Below are 25,296 nucleotides of genomic sequence, written 5' to 3' on the forward strand. Positions count from 1 at the left end.
TAAATTAACTAAACTGACATGAGAACTAAAAATATAGAAAATAAAGCTCATTTAAAATATTAATACAACCAATAAAAATAAATAAAACTTAAATAGTAATATAATATTTAAAACAAAAAAAAAACTAATAGTGACAAAAGCACAAAATCACTAAAACTGTAAATACAAATGAACATAATTAAAATAGAAATTTAAACTCATTTAAAATATTAATAAAACTAAAATGAACTAAAAATAAATACTGAAATAAAATAAATTAAATCTATATAGCAATCTTTAAAACAAACCAAAAAAACTAAACTTTTTTAAATAAAATTAACATTAAAATTAAAAATATAGAAAATAAAGCTCATTTTAAATATGAATAAAACTAACCAAAATAAAATAATAAATTAAACACACACACACACCACACACACACACACACACACACACACACACACACACACACACACACACACACACACACACACACACACACACACACACACACACACACACACACACACACACACACACACACACACACACACACACACACACACACACACACACACACACACACACAATTAAATTACAAAAATGAATAATGAAATTACTACAAAATTAACTAAAATGACATGAAAACTAAAAATATAGAAAATAAAGCTCATTAAAATATTAAAACAACTAATAACGATAAATAAAAATAAAAACTAAAATTGAAATAAAAATAAATGAAACGTATAAAGTAATATAATGTTTAAAACACAAAAAAACTAATAAAATGACAAAAGCACAATAAAATCACTAAAACTGTAAATACAAATGAACATAATTAAAATATAGAAATTTAAACTAATTTTAAATATTAATAAAACTAAAATGAACTAAAAATAAAAACTGAAATAAAAGAAATTAAGTCTATATAGCAATGTTTAAAAATAATAAAATGACAAAAGCACAATGAAATTACTAAAAAATATAACTAAAAGTAACATGAAAACTAAAGATGTAGAAAACAAAGCTGATAATAAGACTAATAATAAGAAAAATGAAATAAAAATAAATTAAATATATATAGCAATTTTTAAAACAAACACAAAAAAACTAACAAAATGACAAAAAATGTAAACAAAATGAACACAACTAAAAATATTAAAATGAAAGCTAATTCAAAATATGAATAAAACAATAAAAACTAAAATGGCACTGTTATGAAAGGAGTTCAGCTTCACAGAAGACAAACGAGTCATTATTCAATGTTGATTCAGTTCAATAACAATTCATCAATGAACAAATTCAGGATATTAAAGAGATTTGAAGTGTAATTTGTAATGTGCGCACATCTTTAAAGTCTTACAGTGTCTGTCTTGCGTGGTCGGCAGATTTCCCGTACCCTCTGGGCTGGCTGTCAGGATATCTGGCCATGCTGATGGGAGCGGGAATGACCTTCATCATCCAGAGCAGCTCGGTCTTCACCTCCGCCATGACGCCGCTCATAGGTAAAGCCCTCATCTTCAACAGGAGCTCGCATCAATGAGACGACCAGCAGGCAGCAGCACAAGATTGCTCAAAAACACATTAATAATGCATCCATGCAAACAGACTTTTGGATATGTTCACAGGCCAGAAATGTAAGAGCACACAAGATCTTGCATTTGCATTGTTTCAGGTAAACTACAGACCCCGAAAAGTTTCAGGCAGGATTAAAACGCATCTGTGCAGCTCAAAGATTAGTATTATTTTTTAGTTCAAGACACGATGATTCAGCAAAACACAAATTTTGATTAAACTTGCCGTTTTCTTCCAACACGTTCGAATGTAGAGCAGAGGTGATACGGCTCTAACACATATTAACAAAATCACGCAGCTTTCCTTTCAATTATTTCATCATTAATGTACACCCATTATTCGACAATGATTCTTGGCCTGCTGCATGATTATGGTAATTATTAACTCTTGAGCCAATGGGGATGCCTCTGTCTCTTTGAGATTGCGGTTACCATGGAGTTCATCATTTATTAAAGCCCCTGAAGAGCTGAAGTGTCACTGGACGCATTATTAATAGTGAAAGGAGGGTTGAAAGGTCATCAGCGCTGACAAAGCGACACGACCGCCGTGACCTCAGAGCTCGCTTTATTCATTATGAGGAGAGCATTTACATGTCCCTGTTTTTTTTTTGTGACAGTTTTCCTGCTTCATGATGAGTTTAGAGAAAGTAAAGAATTGAGTTCCTGCCATTCTAGAGTTACTGTCAGTTTAAATATTCACATTTTTTCTATTATATTCTGCACAATGCATATCGTTTCAATGTGGCTTTACAGAAAATGCATGTTTCTACATTACAACTTTAGAGTGATCTCTTATCAGAGGTGACTCAGAATAAGATCATACAGATCATGTTTGCTAACATCATGTTTACATTTAGACAGAAACAATGAGCTCATAAAAGCAATTATTACAAGTTGTGATCGTAATGATTACAATATATACACTCCCCTAAAGGATTATTAGGAACACCTGTTCAATTTCTCATTAATGCAATTATCTAATCAACCAATCACATGGCAGTTGCTTCAATGCATTTAGGGGTGTGGTCCTGGTCAAGATAATCTCCTGAACTCCAAACTGAATGTCAGAATGGGAAAGAAAGGTGATTTAAGCAATTTTGAGCGTGGCATGGTTGTTGGTGCCAGACGGGCCGGTTTGAGTATTTCACAATCTGCTCAGTTACTGGGATTTTCACGCACAACCATTTCTAGGGTTTACAGAGAATGGTGTGAAAAGGGAAAAACATCCAGTATGCGGCAGTCCTGTGGGCGAAAATGCCTTGTTGATGCTAGAGGTCAGAGGAGAATGGGCCGACTGATTCAAGCTGATAGAAGAGCAACTTTGACTGAAATAACCACTCGTTACAACCGAGGTATGCAGCAAAGCATTTGTGAAGCCACAACACACACAACCTTGAGGCGGACGGGCTACAACAGCAGAAGACCCCACCGGGTACCACTCATCTCCACTACAAATAGGAAAAAGAGGCTACAATTTGCACAAGCTCACCAAAATTTGACAGTTGAAGACTGGAAAAATGTTGCCTGGTCTGATGAGTCTCAATTTCAGATGGTAGATTCAGAATTTGGCGTAAACAGAATGAGAACATGGATCCATCATGCCTTGTTACCACTGTGCAGGCTGGTGGTGGTGGTGTAATGGTGTGGGGGATGTTTTCTTGGCACAATTTAGGCCCCTTAGTGCCAATTGGGCATTGTTTAAATGCCACGGCCTACCTGAGCATTGTTTCTGACCATGTCCATCCCTTTATGACCACCATGTCCCCATCCTCTGATGGCTACTTCCAGCAGGATAATGCACCATGTCAAAAAGCTCCAATTTTTCAAATTGGTTTCTTGAACATGACAATGAGTTCACTGAACTAAAATGGCCCCCACAGTCACCAGATCTCAACCCAATAGAGCATCTTTGGGATGTGGTGGAACGGGAGCTTCGTGCCCTGGATGTGCATCCCACAAATCTCCATCAACTGCAAGATGCTCTCCTATGCAGGGGACACACACTTGATCTGGGCATCTCTAACTCCGCCCCCATCAGCGACCTACAGGTTTACGATCTTGGTGTTTCAGATCACAAAGTCGTGTCAATGGAGCTGCCCTTCCCCCCCACCCACACCAAACCAAAGCGACAGATTCATTTCAGGAAAATAAAAAACATTAATGCAGATGCCCTGGCCCTGGACCTTCAACTTCTCTCCTCTGCCTCTACTGACTTCTCTTCTGTTGATGACTCCGTGGTCTTCTACAATCAGTCCCTGAGCAATCTCCTGGACCTCCACGCCCCCTTAACATCCAGGTCAGTCTCATTAAATCATCATTTATCTCAGTACTCATCCTCATGGACCTCACAGCTGCTTTTGATACAGTAGACCACAACATCCTTCTCCACCGTCTGCAATACACCATTGGACTCTCAGAAAACGCTCACAACTGGTTCACCTCCTACCTGACCGACAGAACTGAGCATGTCGCCCTGGGCAAAGCCAAGTCACACACCCACAACGTCACCTGCGGTGTTCCTCAGGGCTCTGTGCTGGGCCCCACCCTCTTTTCTCTCTACATGCTCCCCCTTGGCAATATCATTAGCAGCCATGGCATAGCATTTCACTGCTATGCGGATGACACACAGCTCTACCTCAAGACAACCCCCACTTCTTCTGCTCCTCTGCCAACTTCTACACTGACTAACTGCCTGGAGGAGATAGAGGCGTGGATGAAGCTCAACTTTCTACAGCTCAACAGTTCCAAAACAGAGGCCATCTTGGTTGGCACACCACATCAGCTCCGCTCTTCCACCATCACCAATATCAATTTCTATGGCGAAACCATCTCCCTCTCCACATCTGTCACCAACTTGGGTGTTAAAATGGACCAACAACTCACCTTTGACACCCACATCAAACACCTCAGTAAGACATCATTTTACCACCTCAAGAACATCGCCAAACTCCGTCCAACACTTACCCTACCAGATGCAGAGAAGCTCATCCATGCCTTTGTCTCCTCCAGGCTGGACTACTGTAATGCACTCCTCATCGGGATCTCTGGCAGGAGCATCCAGAGACTCCAGTACATACAGAACAGCGCTGCCAGGATCCTGATGAGGGTGCGCAAGCATGACCACATCACCCCCATTCTGAAATCACTACACTGGCTCCCAGTCCCACTCAGAATTGAGTACAAGGTCTCACTCCTCACTCACCAGTGCATTCATGGACATGCCCCCCTTTATCTACAGGAACTCCTCACCCCCCAGACCTCCTCACGCACCCGGTCTGCAACCTCACACACCCTCCAAACCCCCAGAACCAAGCTCTGCAGTATGGGTGATAGGGCTTTTGCTTCTGCTGCCCCCAGGCTGTGGAACGCCCTCCCTGACCACCTGAGGGCCCCACAGACTACAGATGTTTTTAAAAAAGACTTAAAAACACATCTCTTTAGAAAAGCATACAACTGACATGTATAATTTTACTTTTAATTTGTTTAAACTTAATTTTAACTCTTGACTCTGTAGCACTTTGAGATTGTTTTAAATGTAAAGTGCAATATAAATAAAATTGATTATTATTATTATTATTATTATTATTATTATTATCAATATGGGCCAACATTTCTAAAGAATTCTTTCAGCACCTTGTTGAATCAATGCCACGTAGAATTAAGGCAGTTCTGAAGGCGAAAGGGGGTCAAACACAGTATTAGTATGTGTTCCGAATAATCCTTTAGGTGAGTGTTGATGTTGTTTGTATGTTGATTTTCGGATTATGAAATGCCAGGTCTGCCAAAATAATACATAAATATGGAAAAATATACAATTATACCCAAATAAGGAAATAAAAGTATAAATAATAGTTTAGTATTGATTTATTTTTTTATATAAATACCGATCAGGCATAACATTATGACGTGAATAACACTGATGATCTCTTCATCTCGGCACCTGTTAGTGGGTGGGATATATTAGGCAGCAAGTGAACATTTTGTCCTCAAAGTTAATGTGTTAGAAGCAGGAAAAATGGCCAAGCATAAGGATTTGAGTGAGACCCATGCTGACCCCTGTCCACCTCCCAAAGCACCTACTGTGGCACGTGAGCATCAGAACTGAACCACGGAGCAATGGTAGAAGGTGGCCTGGTCTGATGAATCGTGTTCTTTTACATCACGTGGATGTCCGGGTGTGTGTGTGTGGCTTACCTGGGGAATACATGGCACCAGGTGCACTATGGGAAGAAGGCGTGGCGGCGGAGGCAGTGATGCTTTGGGCAATGTTCTGCTGGGAAACCTTAGGTCCTCCATCCATGTGGATGTTACTTTGACACGTCCCACCTACCTAAGCATTGTTGAGACCATGTCCAGCCTTTCATGGAAACGGTATTCCCTGGTGGCTGTGGCTCTTTCAGCAGATAATGCGCCGCCACAAAGCACAAATGCTTCAGGAATGGTTTGAGGAGCACAAAAACGAGTTTGAGGCGTTGACTTGGCCTCCAAATTCCCCAGATCTCAATCCAATCGAGCATCTGTGGGATGTGCAGAACAAACAAGTCCAATCCACGGAGGCCAAACCTCGCAACTTACAGGACTTAAAGGGTAACTAAACCCTAAACCAACTTTTTGTAGTTAATGATCTGTAATACTGGGCTTTATTAATGCTGTTCATTGATTCGAGTAAATGTTTTGACATTTGAGTATAAAGTGTTTTGACTCTATAAAATATGGTGTAAAACCGCCAAAGTGCTGCCCTCTCAAGGTTGAACGGTGGCTACTGCATATGAATTTTCCTATTGGACGTTGTGGTACATCGTGACGTATTATGATGGTTCTTCCAACGGCTCACTATCCGCGCCCCTGACGCATCACGCCCTCAGAAATGTTTCCCCCAATCACATGATGAACGGCTTCACTCCAGTATGAACTGTCATGTTACATGAAGTAGAAACATTATGAATGAAACTGACATGACACTTGCTTTAACATTGTATTGAAGAAAATGCGGTTAAATAATGCAGTTGTCAGTACACGTCAGGCTTTTCTTGCGATATTATTGCCGCCCGTCATGTGTACAGATAATTTTCATACATGAGACGCGCTTTCAAACCCTTACACGCAAGTGGTTGCCAGGCACGCGGTGACGAATAACAATACTGTAACGTGCTGTTAACGCAGTTTGAGCCAGCGGCTCGCATTGATAAGGCTCTGGGTCTGTGTCTGGCTCTACAGACAATTCACCCTCCTCCAATTCAGGTGAAGGTAGGAGAACGACCGCTCTGTTGCAAAGCTGCAAAGCACTCTAGTCATTCTCCATCTCTGCGACTCGCGAGTCTGACAGCTGTCAATCAATCCGTCCCTGCGGGTCTCAGGTGCACACCCTCCGCTCAGCCCCGCCCTCGGTTCATCCCCTCTGTCTCCGCTGGGCTCTGCCCACTTTTCCAGCATTTTTCAAAATTTGCCAGTGGGTGGAGTTAAGCTCTGAGCAGGGGTTTAGTTACCCTTTAAAGGATCTGCTAACATTTTGGTGCCAGATACCACAGCACACCTTCAGGGGTCAAGTGGAGTCCATGCCTCGACGGGTCAGGGCTGTTTTTGCAGCAAAAGGGGGACCAACACAATATTAGGAATAATGTTATGCCTGATCGTTGTATGTGTTCCAGTATGAAACCAGTATGTTTCTACTAGTGCTGGGCGGTATACCGGTTCATACCAAATACCGGTATTTATTTTTGTTATGATATGAATTTTGAAGATACCGCAATACCGGTATATGTTGCTTAAACAACGTTCGGAACGCGGCGCAGCGCGTCATTGTTTGAGAGGGAACCCATTTCATTGATGCACTGTAGTAAGAGCAGTCAGAGCACAGTTGAGATCACATTACAGCACAACCTATGGCTGAATCCTATACTCTCATTCACTGTTCCCTACGTTATCACTTTATTTGAAGGAGTGAATGAAAACGTGCGTGAAGTCGGACAGGCAGTGTGTGTACATCGGCTGTACTCGTTATTGCGGTGCAATGGGATAGAATGAGTGCACTCAATAACGTCCACTAGGGTTTCGAACACCATTACAAAGCGCTGTCCCCTCCAAATAATGCTATATTTGAGGTTATGGGGGCGATTTCGGATTCAGCCCTTGATTACAGTATTGAATTCAAACTACACGCGGCGCGCGAGAGAGAGCGGTTTCTTTCCGCGATGGGTTTAACAACGCTCACCACATGGATCATATAGCGCTGATATAGACCGGAGCGAGCGCATTTTAAGTTTTTTATGGACATATTTCATAAACTCTAGTGCTCTAGACATGAACCAGAAGCGTGTATGCGCGCATATTTCATCACGTCTTATTAAAATGAAATGTATGCACTGATTACACTGATACCGTATGTCTGATCACCAACGCGCTGACACGATGGATTATTCTGCTACACAAAAGACAATGAATGATGTAAATTCAAAGAAGAATGGGCAACAATTATTAAAGGAGCTGTATGTAGGACTGTGGCCAAAACTGGTACTGCAATCACTTTCAAATTACTGTAGAGCGGTGTATCCCCTCTCCCCCTGACTCGAGGTTGCCAGATAGGCTGCAGGATCCAGCAGGAACGTAGGCTGCTACACGGAGCTTTCAATGGCAAGTGACGAGTCGTACACAGTACGTTTTTTTTCTTTCTGTTAATTATGTTTATGCTTCAAGAGCGATGTTTTGTGAAGTAATTATGAATCGCAAAAATTTACTAATGGCGATTATCCAAATATAATCGTAAATATGAACGCTCGTATGTGACTGTACATTCCCACATGAAAAAATACTATAGTAAAATTACAGCAAAGCTAAATAACATTAGCAATGGTCATACAGGTCCACTTGCAGCATGTTTTGTCCACTATATATGCGAAGAACGAATGAGGAATAATTTTTACTGAGGTAACGTTAGGCTACAGTCTCAAATACGTTTACACATTGCCATATATAGGCGTGCTAATGTTGTTTTCCTCAGCGTCCCAGCATAATGACAGAGAAACGGGCTCTGATAATGCATTACTGATGTTAGCAATGACGACTCGCCGTTTTTATTTACCAAACAATTCCTTAACGTTACCTTTTCAATTCAATGACCCACCTCCTCCATCTGCGCTAACCTAACGTTACTTTGCACGAACATGCATAACTTTGTTCGACTGTCATGAATATTTGAAATGTCCATTTACATTAAGTACAAGTTAGCCAAACATAGATGAACCTTACCTGTCCAGGAGAAAATTAGCAACGTTGGCATCAGTCTTCAAATTATTCTCCGTTTTCAGCCGTCTCCATCTTTCAAAGGCATCTCTTATACAAATCCTTGTTTTATCTCGGACACTGTCACAACGTTTTTCTGATTCATAACGAGGCCGTTTAGGTTTCGTAAAGTTAGACATTGTTTATCCAAAAAGTTTGTAGCTGCAGGTTTGGTAACTAGAGCAGAGCTGGCAACCCGAATGCAGAAACACTACTGACTTCGTGATTGGTAGATAGGTGGAGGGTGGCGCTTCAGGCCAAAACACAACATGTCAACATCAACATCAGTTGAGGGCTGCAACTTCACTTTTAAAATGACAATATCTTGGCCTGACAACTGTTGTCAGTGATATAAGTATTTGAAATTAACATGATTTCTTAATGTCTAGTGACATATCAGGGCCATTTTATGATTAATTGAAATACATTTCTTACATACAGTTCCTTTAAATAAACTGACAATTCAAAGAAGAATGGGCAAAAAAGTAACTGCTTTATTCTTTCTGTGTTAAACTGTGATGCGTTCAGAGTGTGCTCAAATGATATCAAATATCCGCGTTTCTCCTCGTTTTGGCAGTTTGTTGTTATATAGGGTTAGATTTTTAAAATGCTTAAGTTGCCCTTAACTCAACTTTTAATATTCAGGTGTCTGTAAGTATGACTGAGTATGTTGCAGGTCTGTGTTTTATTGGTTGTTGTCTCTCCACAGCATCATTTTGTGAGGCTTTGTAAACCTGTGGAATTTTTCTACAATTGTTCACTCGTCATGACAGTAAAATAGGGCATTCTAGTCAATCTACTGCAGTATTTCCTCTCTTAATCAGTAGAAAATGTGATTAACACCCGGTCATGCATAGGGGAAAAAATACCGTCATATACCGTGAAACCGATATAATTTAGAAAAATACCGTGATATAAATTTTTGGTCATACCGCCCAGCACTAGTTTCTACTAAAAATGAGTATTGTCAGCTTTACTTAATAAGTGTTTGTTCGGTCAACTTAACATTGCTTCAAATGATTTGCATTTACTTGAAGACATTTTGTCAGCTTTACTTGACTTTCTTTTGTTCATCCTAAATTGTTATTTGTAAAAATGGTATAATACATAGATGTATAAACAAATAATAAATAAATGTGGAAAAATATACAATTATACCTACATAATGAAATTATACCTATACCTAAATAGTTGCGTGGAACCACTTGAAACTGCTTTTTTGAGTAAATTCAACATTTTTTTCAGTGTGATATCACTGGAGTGCAAGGTGAGATGTGAATGCTTGGCTATAGGTCAGTAGCATTTACTTAGTACAGTATACGAGGTAAAGTACCTTTCAAAAGTTTGGGGAAAGTACAATTTTTTTTCTTACAGTATTAAACTTCAGTAGGGATGCATTGAATTAATCAAAAGGGACAGTAAATATATTTTAAAATGTTGAAGATTTCCAATACATTGTGTTTTTATGAATTTTCCATTAATCAAATAATCCTGAAATTAAAATGTATCACAGTTTCCATATATGTTATGATAATAATCATAAATGTTTCTTGATAATCAAATCCTGAGAATGATTTGTGAAGGGTCATGTGACACTGAAGACTTGCGTAATGATGATAAATTCAGCTTTGATCACAGAAATAAATGACACTTTACTATATATTCACATACACTGTAAAATAAAAAAAATCAGGTCTCCAACTGAAAATGTTCTAGTGTCTGATCACATCCAATTTTTTTAGTTGGCCAAACTGAATTTCTGTGAATTAAATTGCATCAGAAATTCAATTTGGCCAACTGAAAAATTTAGATGTGATCAGACTCTAGAACATTTTCATTTGGAGACCTGATTTTTTTTACAGTGTAGAAAACAGTCAATTAACTAATGTTAACAAATACAACTTTTGATTTTTAAAAATGTAGATGTATCGTTCATGCATTGTTAGTTCATGTAAACTAATGTAGTTAACTAAATACATTTGATTTTAATAATGAATGTTGAAATTAACATTGTCCAATATTAATAAAGGCTGTAGATGTAGTGTTGATTGTTATTTAATTTTAGCTAATGTTAACAGATTAAACCTTATTGTAAAGAGACTGGGGCTAGTTGTCACAAAGGATCTACTTCAGTAACTATGAGGTTTTGAGTAGAAAATCCAATTCCACAAATGTTAGTATTAGCTAGAAGTGGTTTCAAACATCTAGATCCAGACTGTCTTTGTTTCTCAAACCAAAAGGATGATTCCATATAAGCTTCATCACAGTGATTGATTGTATGTCCGCCTCTGACTCTTGCAGGCATTGGCGTGATCAGTCTCAATAGGGCGTATCCTTTGACCTTGGGCTCCAACATTGGCACGACCACCACGGCTCTCCTCGCCGCTCTCGCCAGCCCAAAAGAGAAACTTCCGGCTGCGTGCCAGGTACAGGAATGAGCCGTTACAGAGCACTCCATTTCCTAAAATCACTGCACCTTATCAAAAATTCAGGATACAAGTCTGCTTGCTTTTCCAACTGGATGATGAATAAAATGCATCTCGTGGACGTATAGCACTTATGCATTTGTTTAAGCAGTTTAGTGGTGCGTCGTGCTTAGGCACACTTATGATTAGGGATTTGAACAAACCCTAAATCTTAACATTTCCGAGCTTAACGCATTCTGCTTCATGTGTACTATAAATTGTGCCATGTATAGCTAAAATTGTGAAGCTTGTTGAAGAGAGGTTTTGCTAACGTTCCCATTAAGTTAGTTGAACTTAAAGGGATAGTTCACCCAAAAAGGAAAATTAGCCAATGATTTACTCAACCTCAAGCCATCCTAAGTGTTTATGACTTTCTTGTTTCAGACGAATACAATCTGAGTTATATTAAAAAATGTCCTGGCTCTTCCAAGCTTTATATTGGCAGTGAATGGGAGCCCAATTTGAAGCTCAAAAAAGTGCATCCATCCATTATAAACGTACTCCACACGACTGAAGCGACTGAAAAATATCCATATTTAAAGCTGCATTATGTAACTTTTCCGGCCACTAGAGGTCGCCTGTTCAAAACAAAGGTGTAGTTTGGTGACACCACGTTTGAGCGCAGAATCTTGGGACATGTGGTCTTCACCTCACAGCCGGTGGAAAAGAATCGGGATAGGACTCGGGCAGAAATCATGTTGAACGATGAGGTTATTAACATTATTGTAGTCTGAAGCAGAGCAGGACCGAGTGTTGTGGAGCTGAGGAACCGCTGGAGCGATTGTTAATGAGAAGGCCGGCGGGACTTTTATTATGCCACAGTCGCTGGCGCCACTTCCGCTCCTCCGGTCATGAGTATGAGGTAACGCAGCTCTGTTGATCATATTAGACACATCTGAGTGTGTGTATGATGTGATGACGTTACTCTGTGTGTTCTCTCAGCGGCTGCTATGACACTTGTTCACACTGCAGTGAGAGTAAAGCGTTTCTGCAAAATAAAACCGAAAACCGAGGGGAACGCAGATATGATGTCATCGACAGGCCACGCCCTCACACGTCCCGGTTCTTTGAGTAAAATAGCAATTTCTCACGATTTACAAATAGTTGGAAACATTTGGGATATTGTAAGTACTCAACTGAACAAAATACATAACACTGGCCAAGTGGTTTTTGGATATTTTACTGAATTTATTTTACATAGTGCACCTTTAATACGTTACAAAGTAAAATATCAAGCTTTCGGCAGCATTCCGTATTCAACTTATGAAAAAAGTGTAACTCCTCTAGCAGTTCAAAACGCTTACACTACGTCCCTCGTCGTCGTTGCGCCAGTCACTAATTTTTCGTAAGTTGAATACTTAAGCAACGCTGGGCAGATATTTTCATAATAACATGAGCGGAGTGGAATTAAAGGGTTAGTTCACCCAAAAATGAAAATTCTGTCATTAATTACTGACCCTCATGTTGTTTGACACCCGTAAGACCTCCGTTCATCTTCAGACACAAATGAAGATATTTTAGTTGAAATCTGATGGCTCTGAAAGGCCTCCATCGGCACAATGCACGGTTCACTCTCAAGACCCTTAAAAGGTACTAAAGACGTCGTTACAAAGTCCATCTCACTACAGTGGTTCTAAAATAACTTTATGAATCGGCGAGAATAGTTTTTGTGCGCAAAAAAACCCTAAATAACGACTTATATAGTGATGACGATTTCAAAACACATGAAGCTTCGAAGCGTTATGAATCAGTGAGTCGAATCATGATTCGGATTGTGTGTCAAACCGCCAAACTGCTGAAATTGGGCGATTCAAACCGCTGATTCGACTCACTGATTCATAACGCTTCGAAGCTTCATGAGGCCGTGTTTTGAAATCGTCATCACTATATAAGTCGTTATTCAGGGGTTTTTTTTGCACACAAAAACTATTCTCGTCACTTCATAAAGTTATTGTAGAGCCACTGTAGTGAGATGGACTTTGTAACGACGTCTTTAGTGCCTTTTAAGGGTCTTGAGAGTGAACCGTGCCATTGAGCCAATGGAGGCCTTTCAGAGCCATCAGATTTCAACTAAAATATCTTCATTTGTGTTCCGAAGATGAACGGAGGTCTGACGGGTGTCCAACGACATGAGGGGAAGTAATTAATGACAGAATTTTCATTTTTGGGTGAACTAACCCTTTAAGAATGTGATCAGCGAGAATGATATTCAAAATGGTAAGCATTCGTGGCTTTGTTTATGGCTTGTATACCTGCAGTAGAGTTTAGATTCTCTGCCCGAGCCCGATATATCGGATCGGGCCTTTATTTCCCGCCACTATCCTCGGGCCGGGCCCTTGATCAAGCATTTGTGTTTTTTTAATCATTACTTTATTTGCCATAATCAGAAATAATATATATAAAACAAATGTGTACAAAGTTGCACAAGTCAGGATTGAGCTGCTCACGTGAACACTGCGCTTTGCTTAAATATTTATTTTCGTTTCGAATTGTTTCGTTTAAAAGTAGACATTTCAATCTTTCTATACACATATATCTACTGTCTGTGAGGCAAGTAGCTGCTGAGTTTGGGTTTATTTATGAGACATGTTCAAGAGCAATGCAATCGCTCCGGCGCCTCCATGTCGCGATTGTTGTCTGCTATAGCCTGTTTGCTTCTTATTTATTAAATCCAGGCAATTGGCTGATGAAACATTGATTAAAATTAAGATACAATTCATACCAAACGAAATTCACTTTAACGCTCTGGAGTCTGAGCTCTTTTGGGGCCCTTTAGAAGTTTTGACATGCTCTGACATTTGTGTTTTTTTTAGTTGCTTATAAACACATTAATGGCAAAAGTGTAATTACACTGTTTCAGCACAAACTGGGCTACCAGAATATGTGAGCAACATGTATGTACATGCTTGTCTTTTTGAGAGAAAAATGTTTATGCACGTTTTTTGAAAAAACAAAAAACTTTGTTTTAAAATTAAGGCCTCAAAACACACAATAGATACGTGTTCACAAAACTTTTGACTCCATCTTGTATTTCCATAGAGTTTTTTCTTTATACTGATGTGAGAATCATTGAGCCTACTCATTCACATAAAACAATACACTGATTTAAAATTTGTAAGACAGTTTCTCTTCACAAAGCCAATATGCGAGGAGGCGTGATATCTAATGAATAATGATGAGATAACACCTAACTTTGAGCTAATTTAAACGAAGAAAGCTTCAGTGCGTCCTCGCACAGGTTTTTGCGTTTAATATTCACAGATGCTTACAGAGTAAACTTAGCCTACTTACACACAGCGGTGGATCATTGCTTTCAGAAATGAACAGCTTGTCATGGAGAATTATTCCAGGATTATTAAACGCGTCTCAAAACGATGGTAGTCGAAGTAGGCATGCAGTGATGTGTTAGTATGAGATGATGTGTGTGTGGGCGTCGTCTCCGGAGCCTCAGTATTTGAATCTCAATAGAGCGCGCGCTTCGTGGGCGTGGTCGCATTAGTGTATAATGGCTTTCCTGTAGCTCAAACAGTAGAGCATGGCGCTAGCAACGCCATGGTCATGGGTTCGATTCCCAGGGAAAGCAAGAATTGATCAAATGTAAAATGTGTACCTTGAATGCAATATAAGACGCTTTGGATAAAAGCGTCTACCAAATGCATAAATGTAAATGTAAAATGTAAATGTATAATGAGCCGCTCAGGAACGACTAACATCTTTCTGCTTTCAACCAGATTACATAAACACAGAATATTTGTTTTTGATTTGGTTTACAGTGTTTAAAACCTGATATTTCAGCGTTTCTTTAGACATATGTCTCATGTCTGTGAGACAAGTATTCACTAAGCTAGAGGTCATTTTCTGAAGATTATTTGAATGAAGGTCTTTGACAGAGAGGCTGCATATCGCGCATCGTTTGATTTCTTTATTTTGCAAAAAGCCCACTTTTTTTTTTTATTGTGACTAAACAAAAAAATATATAAACTTAACAGATTATAATGATTTATAACACTTGCCTGAATGATAAAAAAACGACAGAGTTATTTGAGTCTCTTTGGCACTGATAAGGAAAAAAGCAAGCCAATCTTTCTGGCTTTCTACAAAAGTGGTCAAAATCATTTCTGAACCACTCGCATCTTTGCACTTTTCATAACAATATAGCCTAGATGAAATTTTAAAATAACATAATATTTCAACATAAATATGAAACAAAATACATTGTTTAATGGCTACAGCAAGTATAGTAGGCTACATTACAGATAAATGGCATGTCTGAGCGGGATTAGAGTGAACGTCATTTTACCGGTGAGGGTTCATGAGCGCTTAGGGCGGATTATTGAGCCGAGCATTACACCGCTCCGCTACGCTCATTACAGGCTCGTTCTCGTCAGAACACCCACGTATTAAAAATGGTTGGGTTTAAATCAGGCTCTGGCTCATAATTACATCCATGAACATGATTTCTGCCCGAGTCCTGTCCCGATTCTTTCCCACCAGCTGTGAGGTGAAGACCACATCTCCCATGAATCCGTGCTCAAACTTGGCGTCATCAAACTACGCCTTTGTTTAGAATAGGTGACCTCTAGTGGACGGAAAAGTTACATAGTGCAGCTTTAAAACAAGAAAAACATAAAAAAAACATATCCGGTCCAAAGATCAACTTAATTTAAAGGTTTTTATTTTTCTTGCCCCATTGACAGATATTTGCTCTTGTTTTAAGCATAAACTCAATTCAGAAAACAACATTTTATATCTTTCCTCTTAATTCTGCTTCTTGATTTTGTGGATATTGTACTGAATATTTTTTATCAGTGCATGAAGCCTTTTGAGTTGTGTGCATGTAAATGTAGCTCCGAAAAATCTGCTTTACACTCTCGTTTTCCCTCCAGATTGCCTTGTGCCATTTTTACTTCAACATTTTTGGGATTTTGCTGTGGTATCCAGTCCCGTTCACTCGTCTGCCCATCCGTATGGCATCTGCGCTGGGTGAACGCACAGCCAAGTACCGCTGGTTTGCTGTGCTGTACCTGCTGGTGTGTTTCCTGCTGCTGCCTTGCCTCGTGTTCGGCATCTCTCTGGCCGGATGGCAGGCCATGGTCGGTGTGGGTGCGCCGTTCACCGCGCTCACCATCTTCGTCCTCCTGGTCAACCTGATGCAGTCCCGCAGTCCCACACACCTGCCCAAGACGCTGCGCAGCTGGGACTTTCTCCCGCAGTGGATGCACTCTCTCAAACCGCTCGACAAACTCATTACCAGAACAACGGCGTTGTGTTGTAGCCCGGCTCGACTAAATGACCCAGATGTGGTCGTAGTGAGTCCAGACGCAATAAACATCAAGCCAGAATCAAAGAAACAAGCCGAGCAGTGGTATGAAAACCCTGCCCTGTCTCTACCCGAGGAGATCTCCTCAGAGCCCAGAGTCTTTAGGCTTAGAGGACTAGAAAGATGCAACAGCACGCCATTATAGAAGCTCTGCATTTTTTGTAAGATGAACCATCCTGGTGCCTTACTAAAGTCTTTGAATGGCTAGTCTCTGTTCCAAAACCTAGTGAAAATTTGCATAATTATGCTGCCTTTTAAGATATCATCTGTTGACCTAAATCTTAGACAGAATCCCATGAGTCTTTCATGTAGGAGCCAATCTCATAACGCTGAGTGAAAGTGAAAGAAATGCTGATTAGAAATGTATTTCAGTACCGAAAAGTAGTGATAAAATCAGCAAAGGCTAAAAGTTCTCGATCATCAAAATGAAGATATCAATACTGTCAACCCAGCTCTGAGATGTTTGCCTGCTTTATCCACGTTGTGTGAATGAAATAGACAGTAGCCACGTTTCTATTACAGATTTGTGCAAAACTTTTGCGATATTTCCTAAAAGTCGCTAAAAAATATTGCGAAATGACGGCGTTTCCATTAACTGATGTTATGCGGCTAAAATTATTTCATTCCAAAATGTATGCTACGTATGTAGTTAGGTTTATGTATATCCCAGCGATCGCACGCCATTATTTTTAATGGAAGGAGACGTGTGTGTTATCCAAGCACTGATGGCAAGGAAGGCACCGTATACTTGAGCGGCACATATGAGGTGTTTCTGGGTGTTTCTCTCTCTTATCTGCTTCAAGGTCTTGATAAATTGTGGCATTTTCTATTCTATTGTCTTTTATGAGCTTAATAAAGAACTCTGTCTCGTCTTCTGTCCAAACACACCATCATCTGTAAAGAATGATCGACTTTTATGTACGCCAGGTTTTTGTGACGCATTGCTGCCACATTCAGAGACATTCTCGAAATGTTTGAATTTGCATGGTGGTAACTTTAACGTTTTTTTTACCACTTCGTTATTTTGGCTCGGAATTTCATTTGTTGGAAATAAAAACTGAATTTAGAAATGCTTTTGAAATGAAAAACTTTGCGTTTTAATAAAGAAAATGTATTTTTGAAATGAAGACAGCGTTTGGAGTGGAGTGCAAAATAATCCATTGCCTTTGTTGTTATTGTGAGTGTACACAAATAAAAGTAGACAGTTTATAGTTTATAATTATGTCTTGCACTTATCTGAATGGCTAAAAATGACAGAGTATTGTGAGTTGTTTCCGCTGTCATAAAGGAAAAAATCCATCAGAAGGCGCCGACGCCTTCGTCGGACAGTGGGTTAAAAAAAACATAGCCAATTTAGTTTCATAGTTAGGCTATGTTTAAATATTATAATTTTCATATGTTGATTATGAAAAGTGAGCAGCATGAGTAAGGCACATAATCAGATGCACATATGTCTGGGGACATGGATTTTGTTTTCTAGAAAGTCTTTCTTCAAAATTAATTTCGTTTTGTATAAATTGTATTTTAATTTTGATCAATGTTTAATCCACTATTTGGCTGTATATTTACTAAATAAGAAGCAAACCAAGATCGTCGGGAATGGATTGACGTGCACTGGGCTGTTTCTGCGGCCTCTGAGTAAGGCTGAAAGTATAGCGTCTTTCTGTTTTAATACATTTCTTGAATATATGTCTTAATTACAGTAGACCTATAGATAGTTATGATATTCGTTTTAACAACATAAGATCTCGTTATTACGACATACTTGAGTGGAAAAAAATGATATGTAGGCCCTATGTGGGAGCAATGCGTGACCGTACCAGGTGACCTGTCAATGCGAAAAAACTGTTTCCATTGCAGTTTTGCGAAAATGTCCTTTTTCGAATTGCCTGAAAAACCACCTCATGCGAGCATAAACACTTTTTTTGCGATATATGAGAGTTTTTGCGAAATTGACGCTTTTCAATTGGGCGTATTTTCAATTCGCAATTTCAATTTGCGCAATTTGAAGGGTAATGGAAACGCGGCTACTGTCAGATTGACACGAAAACATGTTCTAAGAATGTTGTGCTAACATTCCAAATAAGTTCTGAAAATGTTATTTCGGAATTTTCACTGAACATTCAAAAACGCCCAGTTTTTCTAACATTCTATTTTCTCATTCTTCAAACATTGTGTGAATGTTACTTTTGAACGTTCTCAGTACGTTCTGAAACAAATAGTAGCATTTAAAAAATGCTAGACGAACTTCTAACTAAAACATTTTTGTGCAAATGTTTTGAGAACAAAGACATTAATAAAGGGGTGATGAATTGAGAAATCAACTTTCCCTTGAGCCTTTGATATATAAAAGTTCATCGTGATATACGAATATCCTGTAAGTTTCAGAGCTGAAAACGTCCTTGTTAGTCAAAGAAAAGCTTTTATAGACACCAGGCCCAGAAAACGAGAGATCTCACAATATGTCGACCACTGACGTCATAGGACGCAGAAACGCCTCCTCTACAGATAAATATGTACGTCTGAGCCCCGCCCACCGACTTGTGGAGCTAAACAGCTAAACAGACGGCTTGCGCTACCAAGCTATAAACATGACGAAGAGAGTAATACATTGCGCTGTGCTTGCTTGTGGAAGAACGCAGTCCCTGCATAAGCTTCCTTCTGATTCTACTATTAGGAATGAGTGGTTGAACTTTATTTTTTATAAAATTCCAGCTCACGTGCGTAAGACATTGCGCGTTTGTTCACTTCATTTCACCACATAATCGATTGTAAACAAGATAAGAGGTCTAGACTGGATTTGCAGACATATTAAAACACAATGCTGTGCCTTCTATATCGGCTCCGACAGGAACGGTGCAACACACTTATGTGAGTAAAACATGTTTTTATATGTGTTAGTATTTCATTGTTACAGATTGTTTGATATCTATTGATTACATACCTTAGCATGCGGTCACAGGCTGGAGAAGCTGTTATTGGTTCATTCGGGATCAGACTCGGACTTGTAACGCCAGGGCTCGCAGAGAGTGTGTGTGTGTGTGTGTGTGTGTACGGTTCACGGTTATATTCACTGATCTGGCCGACCAAGCGCGTGTGTACTGTTTGCGGTTATATTCACATCGGGACGACCAAGTAATACAAAAATAACATTCCTTTCTCGTGCGTGTGTGTGTGTGTACGGGTCGCAGTTATTTACTGATCGGGCCGACCAAGCATGTGTGTGTGTGTGTGTAAGGGTCACGGTTATTCACCAATCGGGCCGACCAAGCGCGTGTGTGTGTACTGTTCGTGGTTATATTCACATTGGGCCGGCTAATACAAAAATAACATTCCAATAACATGTTTGTTTGATGAGCCCTGTGAGTGTTTCCCCAGACGATTCCCACATGTACTGAGGGGAGCTGAAGCTCATTAAATATGCAAATCTTATCCAATCCTAGCCGTGGGCGTTTGTATTTCCAAGTCTTCAGTGCGGCACGCCCATCAAAACCGAGCGTTTGTTCAGAGAGCCTCAAAACCAAGGCAGAAAATAGACTATTACTTATTCATTATGATATTTCTGAATGTAAAAACCACGCAAACGTCATAAGTTGACCTCAGACAACAGTATAACAAAATTAAAAAAGCCAGTTCATGACCCCTTTAACTTTGAACGGATGTTCTATTAATGTCACTTTGAGAAAAAGTGCTATTTATGAGCATTTCAAATCAGTCACTTTCAAGGTTCTTTAGTTAGGACACTCTTAGAAATGAAGATAGTCTTGTGCTCAACAAAGCAGCATTTATCTAATCAAAAATACAGTAAAAACTGTAATATTGTGAAATATTATTACAATTGAAAAAAAAAGCTGTTTTCTAGGTTATCCTTCTAATACGATGATTTGATGCTCAAGAAACATTTCTCACTATTATAACTGTTGAAAACAACTTTTGCAATTGTTAATGTTTTTGTTGAATCCATTATATTTTAGTTTTTAGGATTCTTTAATGAATAGAAAGTTCAAAAGAACTGCATTTATTTGATTTTTTATTAGTAAAATTGTCTTTACTGTCACTTTTGATCAATTGAATGCGTCCTTGCTGGATAAAACTATTCATTTCTTCTTCAGAAATAATAAAATCGTACAGACCCCTGATTTTTGAACAGTGAGGCAGTTCACTATAGGTTATGGAACAGAGCCTTAGTTTTACATACGGTGCTTATTCAAATTCGAAATGCATTTTTTGAGCAAATCAATCTAATTTTATTCACCATAATCTTTTCACAATAAGTTCAGAGAATTATATGAAGCTTTGCTCCAGTCCGTTGTGTCTCTGAGGAATCTGGTAAAGAACATTGTGTTGTTTTGTCCTGCAGTCATGCATGAATGTTTATTATCTGCAGAGCTATGTAAATCTCGCCGAATAAGCGTTTTGAACGTCTGCATCAACAGACGGGGTCTCTGTGGCAAAAACATAACTCGGGGCCATCCCAGCGGTCCTTGTGTTATTAAATATACAGTTATTAAACACCAAACAGCGTCCTTTTTATTATCCTTGCATAATGTTAATGAGAGAATGGACCACATGGAGTGTTTTTGGCAAATTGTTTGTTTTAATGAAGTGTTAAACATTCTCCAGTGTTTTGCATTAAAGACTGTTGAAAGCTGAATATTTGCTCTTATTCCACAAATTGAAATGGCAAGAAAAGCTTACAGATTTACTTGTGATATTCAATTATAAACACTGAAAACTGACTAGTATGGTTGATTGACAACAAAGCAGCATAAAAAACCCTGTTGTATAGGTTTTATATACTTTTAAAGTATAAAGTATATATTATATGTTGTATAATGCATTCTTAGAAGGGATTTAAGGGAATAAAGAATCTGAAATGGTAAAATAAGTATTATGTCTAATTGCAGTTGTGAAGTAATCAATTTAAACTGTTTGCAAATAATATACACACATTCATTCTAGAGCTGCACGGTTAATCGTTAAAAGATCTCGATTTAAACACCAACGCAATCTCATTCCTAAATGACAACGATTCTCCTGCGTTTACGCTTCAAATACCGATTATATCAATTACATTGTTACACCAGTAGGTGGCGGCAAGTGAGTGTTAAAACCAAAAAATATGGACGTAGTGTCCGTGACGTCACCCATAGGATTCTGAAGAGCAGTTTTGCAGCGCAAAGTAGGGCCGAGCTGGCCGTCGTCTTGTCAGCGCGTTATCGCGCGTCACTCCCGGATAATAGAAAATGGGTGTTGAATGGCTATCCTCCTGTCACTCAAAGTGGCCACGCCCTTAATTATGCAGAACTTTAAGGCTTTATATAATGTAAACGAATGAGTTATAAAAAAAAATCACCCCCCTCACAGTCGTCATGAAGGGAAAAATTAGCCGTATAGACCAAAACCACAATTTGTCCCAGACTGTAAACATGTTTTCTTCTGCTGTAAAGTTGATCATTTTAACATGAGCTCAATGAGATTCTCTAGTGGCCAGTCGATGAGTTGCAGTTTAAGTCACTTCCGTATTGGCTTCAGGAGAAACTGCGGGAGGTTGCCGCTTGGTTAAAACATGTATTTGTCGTTGAATCATTCATTCAAGAGGTTCGTTCAAAAACGCTGATTCATCCCGTAATGAAACGAGTGAAGTCTTTATGAGTGAGTCATTGGGCCCTATTTTAACGCTCTGAGCTGATGGTCTGAAGCTCATGGCGCAGGTGCACTTAGGGCGTGTCCGAATCCACTTTTGCTAGTTTAATGACGGAAAAAGCGGTCGGCGTGCCCGGCTCATGATCCAAAAGGGTTGTCCCTCGTCTCTTAATGAGTCATGGGTGTGTTTTGGGCGTAATGTGCAATCAACCAATCAGAGTCTCATCTCCCATTCCCTTTAAAGGTCCCGTTTTTCGTGTTTTTTTGAAGCTTTGATTGTGTTTACAGTGTGCAATATAACATGTGTTCATGTTTCATGTGTAAAAAAACAGTATTTTTCACACAATTTACTTATCTGTATACCGCTGTTTTCACTGTCCTAAAAACGGCCTGAGAATTTCCTCGTTCTATGAAGTCCCTCCTTCAGAAATACGTAACGAGTTCTGATTGTGCCAGCGGTTCCCGTGTTGTGATTGGACGGCAGCTTAGGGCACATTGCCCGGGAAGGTCACGCCTCTTACCATAACGGGAGATGAACGCGCTCAAAGTACAGCTTCCCTGAAGGCCAAACAAAGGTGATTTGACTCCGGGATGAAAATAACAGCGTCTGGACGACATGGCGACAAACGCAACCGAACCGAACGCAACACTTCCTCTTCTCCACGAGGGAGCAACAAGACCACGCCCCCTTTTTCGCATATTCGTGTGGGCGGAGGTTAGTCAACAAACTACTCTACTGACGTCATTAAAGCAGGAAGTACAGGGATGTAGTCCAGACCGGTCGTTCGCTGTAGGCTTTGAAAGGGAACTTCTGTTAAATAAAATATCTCGCTTGGCATTGAACTTTGAGCTTTATAATTTTACAGGTATTATTTATGCTCTAACAGCAACATTACACACTAACTAAAGTTTGAAAAATGGGATCACGAAGAACAGGACCTTTAAAAGCAAGTTGCACTCGCACCATGGCAGATTCAGTATTTACATGAAGCGCGTCTACAGAGAGCCATCCTTTTATTTTTAATATACACACTGCGCGTCCCTGTGTGTGTAATAATCAGAGTGTTTGCGCGTTGTGCACCGCCTATAGGTTCATATTATTAACACACCCTTTACATAACACTAAAAATACTGCACTATTGACTTTAGAGCAGGTTTGTGTTGGTCAATGGCACAGCGTTTTCAGTTCCTCACAATAGCAACACTCCAACAATGCTCCTGATCACACCTGGTGTTCAGACCAGATGCCCATGGGCGAACAGATGCGCCAGTGCATTTCATATTTAAATAATGTGGCACTGGACGTTAAAATGAGAACTGTGTCGGGCTGAAACTAGCAAAAAACACTTACGTTTTAGGGCCATAGAATCATTCATTTTTTTTTCTTTTAAGTAATTTGTTCAGATTAATCAAACATTTTAGATTCTAGATTTAATGAAACATTTTAGACAGTTTAGGCCCTGATCACACAGAACGCGTTTTTCGAAAACGCGAGGCGCACCGCACTGCCTTTTTTTGTAAACGTTTTTCAATTTAGAAAATAGCAGTGCGCTGCATTTTTTTTTTATGTTGATAGGAAACCCCAAATCAGCTGTCCTGTCAGTCTCATCAAGGTAACGGAATGCCCGCCTCTCCATTCATTCGATTGGACAAAAAAAAAAAAAAAAATGCTCTCTGCCAACAGAAATCTATTCAAAAAAGGCTCCTCTCGCTGCAAAAACGCGTTCTGTGTGATCGGGCCCTTAGACTGCAGCAAATAACATTTTATTGGAACCTCTAGCAAATAACATGTTTTGTTCAGTTGTCAGTTGTTTGTGATCTATTTGAAAAAAAAAATGTGATTCTCAATTTAACCAGAATAGTGCAGCTCTAATTCACTCTTATTCGTATTTCTAATATGCTGAAAATGCAAAAATTTCTTGTCACATTTAGTAATGATTGCATATTTTGTATTCAAAAAGCTGAAATTTGGTAAAGTTGAGTAATTTGCATCACTGGATTTGTCAGAACAGTTTTTAAATATTAAATGTTTAGCTGCTTACCCTTGACCAAATCCCTTGATTTGATTGGCCATCTCAATCATTTTGACATCGATGAGCACTGTTAGACCACTGAAGCAAAAATCAAACAGAGCGTCAAGAATACAAGCATCAAGAATACAAAATATTGCGGGGGGCAGGCAATTTGGCCATTTCTGTCACATGCTATTTTTCACAGGTAGTATGCAGTATGCGTTATGCAGTATTAAGTAAGCAGTAGGCTAGGATTCCATTCTGAACAGCACATAGTGAGGTAAGTTCACAAGTCTCATGCTAGGATCGGTGTGGCAGACTGAACGCTAATTATCTGGAGACTGTGGAGATGACATTTCAGATGTTTTTATAGGTGCATTGACTCACAGAAAGCAGCACAAACACACACTGACTGCCATTGAGATGAATGGGAAATGTGCTCGCCGGGTGTCATGGACTTGCTTGGCTGATACTGCAGGAATAGCTGGGTGGGTAAAGAATTTGTTAAAAAGTTGCACAGCAGTGTCAGTCCGTGCAGAAGGTGTGGAACGTGCAGGAGCATTGAGGACATTTAAGGGCAGTAAATAATTTAAAGGAGACCTATTATGCAAAATTCACGTTGGCAGTGTGTGTACACAACCACCCTATAATAGTAAAAATCCACCCACTCCTTTTTTAATCCCCATAATTCATAAGCAGTGTCTCAGAATAAGCCATTTGCAGTTTCTATGCAATGTGACGTCACATGATTAGGCCCCGCCCATGACTGCTGACTGACTCCGCCCTATTATCCTCGCCAGAGCATTCAACAGCAGCATTCAAGTAAGAAATGTATTCTTATTAAAGCTACTAAAGTTATTCAGTCAAGAGCAGATTTTCTCTTGTTGTTTGGTTCATATTAAAAGCATATATATATAACAGTAGGTACTGTATTTACATGTACCTGATCTGGTGACGATGCATGGACGTTGGTGGGTGTTGGCTGTGACTCTGGGACATGACCACAATGACATTACTTAACA

The 25,296-nt window shown here is 39.4% G+C and overlaps 2 protein-coding genes across 2 annotated transcripts in view; both read left to right on the top strand.

Annotated features, from left to right (window-relative positions):
- Positions 1–16,761, top strand: part of slc34a1a (solute carrier family 34 member 1a) — a gene marked incomplete at both ends in the record, with an annotated part of 47,938 nt that extends 31,177 nt beyond the window's left edge. The window contains 3 exons of the mRNA XM_079839285.1: positions 1,368–1,484; positions 11,133–11,257; positions 16,183–16,761. Of these exons, the coding sequence (XP_079695411.1) occupies positions 1,368–1,484; positions 11,133–11,257; positions 16,183–16,761 (821 nt within the window). The remainder of the gene's footprint in view (positions 1–1,367; positions 1,485–11,132; positions 11,258–16,182) is intronic.
- LOC307139892 (glutathione S-transferase P-like) overlaps positions 1–25,296 on the top strand; it is a 729,649-nt gene that overhangs the window by 300,993 nt on the left and 403,360 nt on the right. The window lies entirely within an intron of this gene.

The sequence above is a fragment of the Gobio gobio genome, assembly GCF_949357685.1.
Source record: "Gobio gobio genome assembly, chromosome: 16".
NCBI classification, from domain to species: domain Eukaryota; kingdom Metazoa; phylum Chordata; class Actinopteri; order Cypriniformes; family Gobionidae; genus Gobio; species Gobio gobio.